At 42.3% G+C, this 13,420-nt stretch overlaps 1 protein-coding gene across 1 annotated transcript in view; it reads left to right on the plus strand.

Annotated features, from left to right (window-relative positions):
* Positions 1-13,420, plus strand: part of EIF2B3 (eukaryotic translation initiation factor 2B subunit gamma) — a 97,975-nt gene that overhangs the window by 62,947 nt on the left and 21,608 nt on the right. The window contains exons 7-10 of the mRNA XM_005501029.3: positions 4,461-4,591; positions 5,170-5,363; positions 9,470-9,547; positions 10,262-10,410. Coding sequence (XP_005501086.1) covers positions 4,461-4,591; positions 5,170-5,363; positions 9,470-9,547; positions 10,262-10,410 — 552 coding nt within the window. The remainder of the gene's footprint in view (positions 1-4,460; positions 4,592-5,169; positions 5,364-9,469; positions 9,548-10,261; positions 10,411-13,420) is intronic.

A 13,420-nucleotide genomic window follows, 5' to 3' on the forward strand; every position in this document is an offset into this window, starting at 1 on the left:
TAATCCCCCTTGCCCTGACCCTGTTTTGTCTTTTCTTCAAAGTGAGTTGACTTCTTTTCCCTTGCAGGAGGGGGAGGAGATGGGAATGGAGGCTGCCTGCTCTGGTTTGGAGCATTAAACGCTCGGGGAAAAAAATCTCAGAGTAACTGTTGTTTCTTTCTTTGTATTCACATGGAAATTTTTAATCTCCATCAAAGGATCAGGAGAAAATAACGCTGAGATTCAACAAGAGAGCCCCCAGCTTACATGGAATTTTTAAATGTTATTTGGCTTTATCCTTTAAGCGATGAGAACCATGAACTATGTACCTACAGGGTTCAGAATTAACTTTTCTCTTTCTTCCAACACACCCTTGTTTTTTTCTTTTCCCCCCCCCCTTTTCCTCACATCTTTATTGTTCTGCATAAACATGCAATTTCTTTTTGGCCCAAACTATAAGTGCCTCAGGATTTGTTTAGTTGTATTTATGTATGCATTTTGAACGGTAATTACGAGCACCAGTCTGAAATACAGCCTCATGTTCTCCTTTTGATGTGATCTCTCGAGCCTGTGTTGACGGCCATGGAGGTAAGATCAGAGCTGAGATCAGAGCTCATGTGCTTGCGTGGTCATACAAGAACTAACATTAGCCTGGTGAAGGAAAAAAAGAGGGGCAAAAGTAGGGATAGAAGGGCTAATAATCTTATTTGGAGTGGGGAATCACAAATACTATCTATACCTGTAGATGTAGCTGATTGTGCTAATAATGATAGCAAGGGAGACCCCCTGCAACCGGCCTGTGGAGGGTAACAGCAGATTTCACAGGTGGGTGCTGACAGCAATGGTCGATTTCATGCTTCATCACAGATTAATAAAACAGGGAGGATATTAAAATGCTAATACTCATTAATACTGTTTTATGGGGTTTAACATTAAACATGGAAAATGAAAATGAGTGACAGCCAGTAAATGGAAGTGACAGTTGTGCTCAGGGTGTCTGGAGCCAGTGAGGAAACAAAAGCTGTGGATGCTCCATTCCTGCTGTGGGTCAAGCCAAACAGCACCTCCTGGTACCGAGACTTTCGCAAGGTCACCTAAACATAGACTTAAAGAGACTCTTCTATTATTATAAAATATTTCATTACATTTTTTCTTTACCAGCATTGGTCAGCGCCGTTATTTCTGTGTCTTATGAAAGACAGAAACACTTATGTCTAAGAGCAGAAATCACAGCCAGTTCAAGCATAATTGTGAAATTTGTATATTCTTTAAGCTTAGGTGGTCAACATTTGGGTTTTTTTCCCCAAAACTCTTCTTGTATTTCAGTTGGCTCCATTGTTCTTCATTTCTTATTGAAGTTCCAATAAGCTTCCCTTCATCCCAGAGGCAGTTGCATTTCAGCAACAAGTAAAAGTTGGCCCTCTGTGGGCTGTAATGTAATTTAATACATTAGAATATAATATACATAGATACAAACTGAATTCTGCCATATCACAGACTGTTCTAATTCCATTTGTGGTTAAATCTCACAGAAAACTTCTGCGTAGCTGTGTTTAAGTATGAAAATTAAAGATCTAGGGTATTTTCACCTATTTTCTCTTTTGAATTCCCAGCTGTTTCTTGCACGTGCATCATGAATTTCAACTGCCCTGCTGTCTTCATGGCCCCCACGTATGCCCTGTCTGTTACCCACATCTCCTTCGTGGTGACCTGCTGTGTGAATGGAGGATTCCACCCCAGATATAACTCTAATTTTTATATGCTTAAAATCAAAATCGACCCCTTTCAAAATTGCTGCTATCTCTCGTTGTTCTAATGGGACCAAAGCCACATAAGGTGCTCCAGGGATTACTCTTCCCTTCCCATACAAACAGCAGTTTAACAGCACTTCTCAATCTTTGGCTGTTTAATGGAAAACCTCCTACATTCTGTTGAGGTAAAACCAGATATCACTTCAAAAATCAAATTTTGGGAAATGAAGGATCACGAAGAAGGTTCATTGCTTGAGCTGGAATTTATGAAAGCGTGTTTATTTTGGCAAATGGTTCTCAAAAGCAGGTTCATATTTATCCTCTCTACCGTCTGGATTTTTCTGTGAGGTGTCATAGCGTGATTACTCAGATTCGGCTTAGAACTGGATTTCTGCCAGTATTTTGTGTGCCCTGCTCTCCTGCCCACCCTCCTTCTCCTGGTCATACCAGATTTTTCCTTACGTTGATTTCAGTGAGTATTTCATTCTTACTTCTTTGTGCTAGTGAAAATAACAAGCTTAGAAATCAGGGTGATGCCTATTTTTAAAACCCAAAGATAAGAAGAAAGAGTACTTTCTTCAGTGTATAGTCTTAGACTTATTTCTTCTTACTACAGGCATGTGTAGTTCAAGATTTGATTGTAAGAATTTTTAACACACTAGACCAGAAACCTTTTTGGTTTGTTTTCTGCTGAGTCTAAATTACAGGCTGGTTGGTTCTTCCAAACGCCTGCTAGTTTTTTCTCTCTTGATGAAGGGTCTTCAGTCCTATCCCTCCTTTGATTTAAATTCCTTTCCTACTCCCAGCCAGATGTTTGGTTTCCCCGGCTGTTGACAGTTAAATAATATTCTCACGCTATCACTTCGTATATCCACGTTTGCAAGATCCGTCACAAAAAATTCCCAGATTCTTGTCATTGAGTGCTTACTGCTTATTTTTTAATACTTTCCAAAGGCAAATTGTCTTGATGTTGTGCATGAATTCTGCTTAAACGGCAAGCAAAGGCAAACCTTCCTGTTTTACCTTTTCCAATGAGAAGAGTGTGTTTCTGAGCCCCATCTTATGGATGACCCAGAGATCCACCCCACCTTTGCTGAAGGAATGTGACTAGCGCTTCAGAGAACTGCAGCAAAGCTTCAGCAGTTTGGCCAAGAAAGAGTAAACCATCAAAAACCAGGCAAAACTTTGTCTTTCCCCCTTTCCACTGCTTTCATTTCCTACCGTGTTGTGTTGTCCTCTGCATCAGACTATTTAAGGCTGCCAAATACTTGGATATTTTATAGGTAATATATCTTATAAATGCCATGGCCAGCCTCTGAGGGAAACACAGGATTGTCGGTTTTGGATGGAGTATAAAACCCAAGCAGGAAATCATTGCTGAATGGCACAGCTGCAGGCAAACACTGCGAGGCAGTAAACTGCCCATCTGCAGAGCCCCACGTGTGCGGAGCGCGCCTGCGAGCGGTTAGCGGGACGAGAAATTCGGTGGTTAAAGAATGAAGTGTTTAGCTCCGCTGGTTCCTGAAATACAGCTATCTGAAGGTGATTACAATCGTATTTTCAAGGAGGAGAGATCAAAGAATAGATCTTTTCCGTAATAAAACATAGAAGCAAAATTTGGGATGTGGGGTGGGTTAGATCATCCCACCGCAGGACAGAGGATGTGACACAAATTACAGCTGAGGACTGAGGGAAAAGTTTGTCAAGAAGAAGGAAAACACCGTATTTGGTCATAGGGCTGAACTGGCGATCACATCTGAATCTTCCCATCAAAGTCAGAGAGAGGAAAGACTGGCTTGGTCCTTTTCCTGTTTCATTATCATTGACCTGAACAGGAGCCGGACCAGTTTATGAGCTTTATGTTTCTCAAAGTTTGAACTAAGATCCCCCTTTGCTAGAGATGTAGCCAACTAAAATCACTTTCAGGAGACTCATTCTAGTACTTTCCTATTTTAATTTAACCTATAGTTAATTCCTAGTTTTACTGTCTTCCATGCTAAATAAATAACTCCTCTTTCTTTGTGGGTTATCACTTGTTGAGTTCCTCTAGCCAAGCTCTCTGTGTTAGTTGTCCCAATCCTTCCTCTGAAGTTTAGCACTTCCTCTTACCTGTGCCAAGCTTGAGTTCATTTTCCGCATCATTTTCCCAAGCACTACTTTAAATAATCCACAATTCACTAACTAAATGCAGACTGTTAAAATAATGAAACAACAACAAGAAAGGTATTTTAAAACTGCATCTCGTGCATTTCAACTGTAAAAGGTATTGATTTGGGGTTTTTTTGTATCACAAAGAAAAGGAGCTGCTTTGGTTTTTTTCCTCTGTAGGCATTTTATTTTCTCTTTTCCTGTCAATTGATACAATTTTTAAGCCACATAAAGTGGATTTCAGTTGTTGTCATTACAATGTTGGTACTTTTTGCATTCCATCTGCACACAAGCATGAATTGTTGATGCCGTATGAAACTATAGGCGTCTCTGTTAAAATATAGGGGAATTAATTCTGAAGGTGAAGCTGTTTCCTTAGTTTGAATCTTCCTTTATATTTTAATGCATTAAGGAAGCACTTGTCTAGTGGACATTGTCTCAGTGCCAGATGTCTTGGAGTACCCGGGATTTTGATTCATCCTCATGAAAAATGGGCAAAATGTCTGATAATGGGACGCAAAGAAAACGAAGGCGTGTAGGTCTTAGCATTCATGCACTTAATGTGTACGTCTCCTTCCGCAGGACAATCTCATCTCTCCGGAGTGAACTGATTCCACATCTGGTTAGGAAACAGTTCTCTTCTCCAACGTCATTGCAGCAAGGAGTAGACAACAAAGAAGAAGACCAAAAGAAAAAGGAACAAGCATCCCTAGGTCAGTACAAGTATCAAAGATTTGATCAGGCTTTATACGCTACGGCTGGGTTATTGGGTAGAGTACAAAATTAGCCTGGAACATTAGTTTGGAGATTTGTTTGTTGGTGATTGGTTGTTTTACACTTATTTTTCAAATAGTATTGTGTGTTATATAAATATTTTCGTCCTCCCTTATTTTGGTGTAAGTCAAAAGCAAATCAGCTAGGGGTTGTGTATTTTTTCTTCTGGAATACAGCGTAGGTAAATGCACTTTTGAAACCGTAATTTTAGGAGGAAGTTCCTAAAGTTGCATAGGGCAACAGACTAAGGCTTAACCACCCTGCACTGGGAACTGGACAGGATCTCTCTTCTGCTGTCTCCTTGTGTGACCTTGGGCAAAATATTCCATCTGTCCTGATCCCTTGATTCCCACCTGCAGAATAAAAATAAGCACTTACTCACTACATGTGATAAAATCTGCCATTCAGATGATGTGAGGCAAAGATTTCCCTTCACCAACAGTATTTTAATAGTATTCCTCTTCAGAAAGTATTTCATTAAATCCTGTCTAACTTCATGCATGTGTGTGTTCTCCAGACATTTATAGTTTCATAAAGGAAGATAATAGCTTGCTGAAACCTGCTCCAGATAACTCTTGTTGGAATGATCACAGAGGAGATATGAATGAAACTCTCCACGAAGGAAAAGTGCGCTGCTATGTCCATATAATGAAAGAGGGACTGTGCTACCGAGTGAATACTCTTGGGTTGTATATTGAAGCTAACCGACAGGTGAGAATAACATAGAACTGCCGCGTGGGAATACAGAAGCAGTTTTTGGGACACTTTACCCTCCGGGGGGGGTCCCTGCGATACAGCTGAGGGGTGTGTGGGAACTGAACCGGTGCCACGTTATCTAAGCACATCATCCTGCTGGTTGCTGGATAAGGACGTGAGGCCGGGAAACACTTCTGTCACTAATTTACTTTTAGCTGAGAAAACCCCCATCCCACACACTCTTCTGGTTTTTGGGGGGGGCAGGACTTGCAGCCAAAGAGCCAATAAGTATGGAAAATAAGGCTGGAAGTAGCTTTGATAGCTCATCTTATCAATGTCCTCCATGTCCTAAAGGCAAGATCGGTTCTGACTGGACTCTTCTTAGCAGATGTTTATCTAAGTGATAATGACTAAAGTTATTAATGGTTTGCAGGAAGACTTAAAGTACCCAAACATTCAAATTGGCTAATGCGTTCCATTATGAAATAATTATTCTATGAGCAGGTTTCGCTGCAGTTGCACTCCAGGTAAACACAGAGGTGAAACGTTGCCCTGCTGCAGCTTCCACGCTACTGAGAATTCATAAAGTGAAAGATCACAGAGGAGGATTAGAGAACTCCTGTACTAGCTAATGAGCTGATGATTAAAAGCTTTTAATATGATTTCTTTTTTAACTACACTGGCTGATGCAATGTACAAGTTCTCACATCACTCCGATGGTGATAAACTTCCTGCTTTCAGGAGTGGACAAATTCCTCTCATTTTGAATGTGAAGCGCAGGGACGAAAGACTCAGCATTTCTGGAGGTGGGGTTGGGAGCACGATAAAGTCGTATTGGGAATCCTGTATTAGGAGCCTTTGCTCTTAGATTGCGTTGATTTCCTTTTCCAAAATGAATGGATGAATTTATGCAAATTAAAATTGCAGCGTGGCAGAGTGAGTTCACACACTGGAGCTCCTTTTCCTTGGTGCTTGTAGAGGAGCACAGCAATAAAGCGATTTGTTTTGGAGTTCGGGCATGAGGAAGAGAGGAGGGAGGCAGCACCGGTGTCAGAAAGGGAAAACTTCCCCCAGGAGTATCAGGAACAAGTGTGCCCAAAGGGTTAAAGGAGAACACCGCTTGCTAGGGGAAGTGTGCGTGTACATTTGGCAGCAGCCACTTCAGTAAAAAGTTATTGAGTTGAGCCAGTCAGGCTCCGTGTGGGTTTTCTTGTGTTGTTTTTGTTGGGGTTTTTTTTTTTGTTTTTTTTCTAACCTAAATGTTCTACATTTTGGTCGGTTCAGGAAATGTGTTTGCTCCTGGGTGGTACATAGAATTAGTGCTTTGAAATCACATTGGGGCCTTCAACGTTGGAAAGGATTTTCTTTGAATTTTGAACTTTTCCAGAATGGTAAAATTTCTAAGGAAACTATGTGGAGGTAAAACATAAAATGGAGCTTAATGAGGGGTTGTGAGAAAGGAGTTCCTTTTTGCAGTGCCACTGCATTTTGTTTCTCTTGCTAATCCTCATAAAAGATACACATTTAATTGTATCTGCTTTTTTTTAAAAAAAGAACTTTTTTTGTTGGTCTCTAAGGAAGACTTTTGGTGTCTTGTTTGCTCTTTTCTTGGTCTTCACAGGCCAGATTCTGATTCCCTGGCTGCAAAGCCGGGACCTGTAACTTTGGTGTCCAAGAGGACAGGCTCATGGAGCAGTAGCAGTCCAGTCCAGTAGCCATGGGAAGGAATGGCATCCTAACCCATTGCCCTTCTGGCGAGGAAGCACTTTACTCACATCATTTCACTTCCAGCTGGGTTTATGGATGCCTGCAGCCTGTGTGTGGGCAGGTGGGTTCAGGAGAGAGTTATCTTCAATAGCAGGAAATAGTTTCTTTGTAAGATGAATTAAATCCAAACACATCTTAAATCTTCCCTTGACCCAGGCACTCCCTCTGACTCCTGCCCCCTATCTAACCTTCCTTTTTAGAGCAAACTGCTTGAGCTGGTAGCGTTCTTGGGTCACCCCTCAGGCTGCATTACCATGGACTGATTCTAATAAGGGCTTTGCTCTGGCCAACAGAATCCTTTATTTATTTCACCACACCACCTTTCCACTGAGGAGGGCAAGAGCCTTTCCTCATTTCTTTCCCCTCCCACAGAGCAACACTGAGCAGTAGGAATCTTTCCAGCCTACGCTGTAGGTATCCTTTGGTGTGTATTCCTCTCTTGGATCTATCGGTTGTGGCTGCCCAGCTGTGTGTAAAGTGAGGACAACGTCTCTTCACCAGCATTATGCAGACGGAGTGGCGTAGTTTGTGGTGTTTTGGTAAGTGGGTAGTTTTCTGTCGTGCCTGCACCTTGGACTGAAGAATCGTACCTGCTCTTGTTTAAAAAACAAAGAAAACACTAGTGGGAAGGACCGTCTTCAAGATGTAAAGAGCTACAGATGTGGAAATGTCTGCTGGGAATAAGAGGCGGCCTGAAATGATAGCTCAGAGGTGTGAGCTCATCCGAGCTCATCTCACTCATCTGAATGAAGCATCAACTGTGAAAACTCTTATCATGTGAAAAACAGCACTATTTATCCATTCTTGTATGCTGGAAGGGAAACGGGCTGGTCATATTATGAACATCCAAACAACTTCCTGCAGGTATCATCTCATTTGAGATCTTGAGATATATTTTTCTGATCTGATCCCAACTTCTTCAGATCTGTGGGATCTGCTTCTTGAGGTTCACTCCTCCCTAGCCATCAGCTCTTGTTATCCCAGCTTTCTAAGGAAGTCATTTTACACAATCATACTGTATGGCAACTCCTTCACAGCAGCTTTGGAAATTGCTGGCAGCTCTCAGCCAAATTTAACAGAGCAATAGAGATCTCAAAGATAAACCTTCTTAAGAGTTTTGTAAAAATAGGTGCCTGGGTAGAGAAAAGAGAGACTTAATGGGTGCCGCTTCCTCCCCTCGGGCAAACCCAGTTACACCATCGCTGTGCTGAGGCTCCCGTTGACCTCCGAGGTGGACAGTCAGTGCACACGTCCTGGCTGCCAGCGCCGTGTGTGCAGCTCCACACCAGCCCTGGCACACGCTGCCTCTCACCCAGGCCTGCGATTTGTCACGACGCAGACCTGTGGGCGCTCCTGCGTCGCTTTGTCCCCTTCTCTATCCCCCGTGTTTCTGTGACTGCCTTCTCTGTCCTGCCGCGATGCATCACACATTGCATCACCACTCCAGTAACTCTGCACAGCCCCATGTCTGTGTGTTGCAGTGAGACTCCCACCTCCCCTGAAATCCCCATCTGTGCTGTCATCGCCTCTTCTGTGGTGTGCGACCTTGGCCCCAGCCTGACGCCAGGAGATGCAGAATGCCTCAGGCTGCTCTTTCACCCAGAAAAGGAGGAATGATGGAGTGATAGCCCATCCTTCTACAGTGCTGGCTCCCCTTTCTTTTCAGGAGCCGGTTCAGAATTGCTCTCTATGGATTTGTTCTTGGCTACCTCATGGGCTATGTCTCTCTCTATTACCATCGCTGCTTTGTCTGCTTATCTAACACCTGCCTTCTCTCTGTCAAGTGCCTTTTCTTCTTCAGCTTCCTACCATCTGGAATAGCCACTTGATCAACTTGAGTTTCTTTTTCCTTAAACCTCTGAAATACTTTCTTGTTGCCTGTACCTTGCCTGCTACCTAATCGAGAGGGCTGATCGTAGTTATCTTTTTATCCCAGTTTACTGATTTATGTTTTAGATTACTTGCTTCTCTCTCTTGCATTACTGAACGGTGTAAAACACATTGAACTGCACTTTGCGATGGCAGATGCTGGACACGGTAGTAATGTGCAGGATGTCCCAGTGTTCAGCTGGAGCCACTGTGCTCGCCGATGAGGTGAGAAGCCGAGATGAGAGGAGACACGCAGTACCCTGCAGTGCAAGTGTACCTGCCTCCTTTACAAAAGGGGAAGATGATAAATCACGCATGTATCTGGTTGCAGATACAAAATGCAGCAACATACATTTTCCTAGAAGTTAAAATGTTTATGGTATACTCATAGCTGCAATGGAAACCAAAGCCATCTTTGAGCTGTTTAGATAACATGTGGGTACAGCATTGTCACATTAACTTGTGATGTGGGTTTTTCCTTCCAGGTTCCCAAATTATTGCTTCAGCTGGGTCTCGAAGAGCCACTGGTTCATGGGTCTGCACAGATCACTGACAGAGGCATGGTAAGTGTTCCCTTTCCCTGTCTCTGCTCTTTCAATACAGTCCGCATGCCCTTTTCTTCAAGAACTGCTTCCTAAAATTCAGTCTCACTGTTGGAAGTGAAACTGAGTTCTGAAGTACAGAATTAAAACATGAATGATACAGCCCAGAGTCTCTGCGTAGGGTCGCTCATGGGTTCCTGATTTTCAGTCTGTGTCTTTAAAAATGTTTGGTAAAAATTCTATCTTATTCCCAAGCCAGACACCACAGTCTCTTGTTCCCTAATGGCAGTTCATGATAGGTGGGCAGTTTGCCTCCCAAAGGGCACCAAACTCAGAAAGGGGTCAGTATTTTAGCTCTGCTTCTTTTTAAAGCATTTTGGTTGAATACCAGCTTCCAGCCTCCTTTTCAGGTCTCACTGGGCAAACCTTCATGAAACCAGTGAGTACCAGCGGGACTGTTCTTACTGTGGTTACCTCACTGCATAAGGCCTACAGAGATGGACCAGCTAATGCAGTTTTACCAAGCTAATGGACCTCAGGAAGACTGTGCAACTCTCTGCCTATGGGTTGGGCCCCAGATTTTTAGGTCTTTGCTCAGCCAAGCATCCCTAAGGGTAGAGCAGGGTACACTTTACTGAAGAGTGATTGAGATGTGCTGTTTGGAACACAGGTATGGAGAACACACATTGGAGAGATCCGGGTACTTTGGTCAGTTTCTGTTCTTTCCTTCCCTAGGTTGGATCAGACAGCATCATTGGGTCATCCACACAAGTGGGAGAGAAGACATCCATTAAACACTCCATCATCGGCAGCATGTGTACCATAAAAGACAAAGTTAAGATAATAAACTGCATCATCATGAATTCTGTTACAATTGAGGAAGGGTATGTCACCTCTTTGTATCTTGGTCCTCTAAACCTGCGGCTTCTTTTTCTAGGTAGATTCTGAATCAGTAATTTTTGTCCTGTAAGCAATCCTCAGCCAGAACAGTTGGTACCGGGGGTGTGTTTCTAAAGACTGAGTCAGAAATAAGACTCTATAAACATGCTACAAATGCACAAGCGAGATGAATTAATGAGGTGTCTGCAGCCTTGGAATATAAATGTCTTCTTTTTAGAGGAAATCATATCATCTTCAGAATGTGTAAGTAGTTGAGTCTGTGTGAGCTTGTGTGTCATCCAAGTTTTATTTTAGTGGCTGGGTCTATGAATATACCTAAAATACTTGGGACACAAAGCATATTTTGAAGTGGTACACTTACTAGCTACACATGTTATCATCTTTGAAGATTACAGCTTCACCTAAAATGTCATTTTCTTTGACCCTTTTTTGTCATCTCGCAGCTTTACCATTGTGTATGCTGAGTAATAGGATAAGTGAATAAGCTTTTCAAAGAGGAAATCTGCCAGCTAGTCAAGGTTTCCCGTGCATTAGAGACACTAAATCGGTAGCCTTGAGCTGTTCATTTCCAAATGTGGGACAAGTGGCCTTTCTGTAGTTGTTGCTGTCTGCATGCCCCCATCTTCCCGTACATGCTGGCTTCCTGGGGGTGTCAGTGGAGAGGAAACTGCTGATGGAGTCTGTGCAGGCCTGTATTAATTCCCTGCTCCTTCATGGCTTGAGGTTTGCTTAGGGCCTCAGGAAAAAGGCCAAGCTCCTAAAAAATGCCAAGTTGGCTCTGAAAGTTGCATATCTTAAAAACAAAAAACCCCAAAGGATGTGGGGTCTATGGAGGATACTGCTGTTACATAACTAAATTACAGGTACGTATGGTACCTTACTGCCAAGTGTTTGTCTTTAATAGAAATCCACAGTAACTTGAAGCACATAATAAATCAGGATTGCGTTGAGCATAGAAAATAGCTGGTTTCCAGTTCAATCACAAATGGATCCGGTATGGCTGTATCACAGGCACTGCTGTCACAAGAAGTACCGGAACCTCTCTCATTTGATCGTGAGTCCCTCTGTCATTTTGATTAATGAATTGATGCCACAGTGGTAATGGTGTGGTTTTGTGTATGAGGTGAGTGGCTCTACCATTAAATCACAGAGGCAGCCAAGTGTATAAATAGTGCTATTTTTATGAAGAGTCCCGAATCAGCTTGTGTTTGTCTGCTCTGGTATATAGTATTGTTCACTTCTAAATCAAGCTCGGAGTCAAATTCCACAAAACTTCACAAGCATCATAAAGATGATGATTTATTATTATTTTTTAAGAGGGATAAACTAACTTTTGAGGTAACATTTTTGTGAATTTCTGGAGAACAGTGTCATCCCTAGTCACTCTTGGTGAAAACAACGTAACCAGATAGAGTGAAAAACCTCGTATCCCTGAGGATTTATCCCCTTTAGGTGCTCAATGGTTACTGCACACTGAGGCACTGGAAGCAAGTTTGTAATTATTCCTCTCTAGCCAGAATTAATGTTTTTGACCATGGAGCTTTATTTCAAAGCATATTGTAATTCGTATTGTGTACAGATACCCAGCTGATAAAAGTATTTCTTATCGTATCATGGTAAATCTTAAGCTTATGAGTATGAAGTCACGCACACACAGGTAGAAAGATACAGGAATATTCTAGCTGCCAGGTTTTGCTGAAAGAAGTCTTACTTGTCACTCAGTGAAGAATTCTATGTACTTTGACCCTCTTTGATGACTTTTATTAAATCTGATAGATTTTTGTTAAAACACTAATGATTCTTATATGTGTCGATGGATCCGTTTGCAACAGGTGGATGAATTATATGTGGTTTTGCTTTAAACTGCTCACAATGGACAACTTATCTTCACAAACATCTCTCCTCCCAAGTGTCTCTAAAATAACTCGGGGTTTATCTCATCACCAACTTCAGAAAACATCTTGGACTTTAGTTGGAAAGGCAGTATATGTTGGCTGATGAGTCAAAGTGAGCATATAAAGTGCCTTGACAGATCTAATTTTTTCTTGCATAGCAGATGTCTAACAAGTAAGCCAATTTTCACACCCTCTGAATTATTGCATATTATAAAGTCCTGGTATTGCACTGAGAAGTGGATAAAAACTGTGTCACTTAAAGAATATACATTTTCATTGTTTTATCTCTCGATGGTTCCCCTGTAATGTGATTTGAGGATTCTGTGGATTGTTCCTGCGGCTTCAAGATCCACAGATTACATCTCCAAACCAGAAAAAGGTTTCGAATAACCTCACCGCATTTGATACCAGCTTCTGAAACAGATAAATAGATTCTTCCTGGGCAGATGGGAACATCACAAGGTGCTTAGAACAAAACAAGGCTCCTGTTAGGCTGCGGTTGGCTCAGTATCGGAGAAACTGAGGTTATGACCTGGATGATGATGACCTTCCCACCTGAATGGATCCAGGGTTGGCTTGGGCAGAGCCATTACATACTGTTTGCAAATTACGATCCGTTCTCCAGCAATGGCTGGTGCGTTTGATACTCTGGAGGACCAGTAGCAGGGTTTTTTCTTTTCCCTGGTGTACAGGGCTTCTGTTACGTTATATTTGTCTCCTGTGAAGTGGTTTGAGAAGATATGAATCCCTCCCCTCCCTTAGAAGAGATTACAGGGAATTAAAGAAGTTAGTAACATGTGCAAAATAATTGGTAGTCCTTTCTTAATGTGTTTCCCACTGTGCAGCTAATTCTTCCATCAATAAGACAATAAAATAGCGAAGATTACATGTGTACTGAATGATGGACTTACTTGACCAAGCTGGGAGGGACGTAATTTATACACCAGCACAAGTGCTGAGAGATGCTGCCCGCACAGGTGACCGGCCGCAGCAGGGATCAGTGCCTGTTTCCCTCTGTATGGCTCCCCAGAGCTCGGTGACAAATGACCACACTGAGTTACATAGTTGGAGAAAATCTACTAATCGAGCTGAAATTATA

Source organism: Columba livia, chromosome 8 (genome assembly GCF_036013475.1).
Source record: "Columba livia isolate bColLiv1 breed racing homer chromosome 8, bColLiv1.pat.W.v2, whole genome shotgun sequence".
Classification (NCBI taxonomy): Eukaryota; Metazoa; Chordata; class Aves; order Columbiformes; family Columbidae; genus Columba; species Columba livia.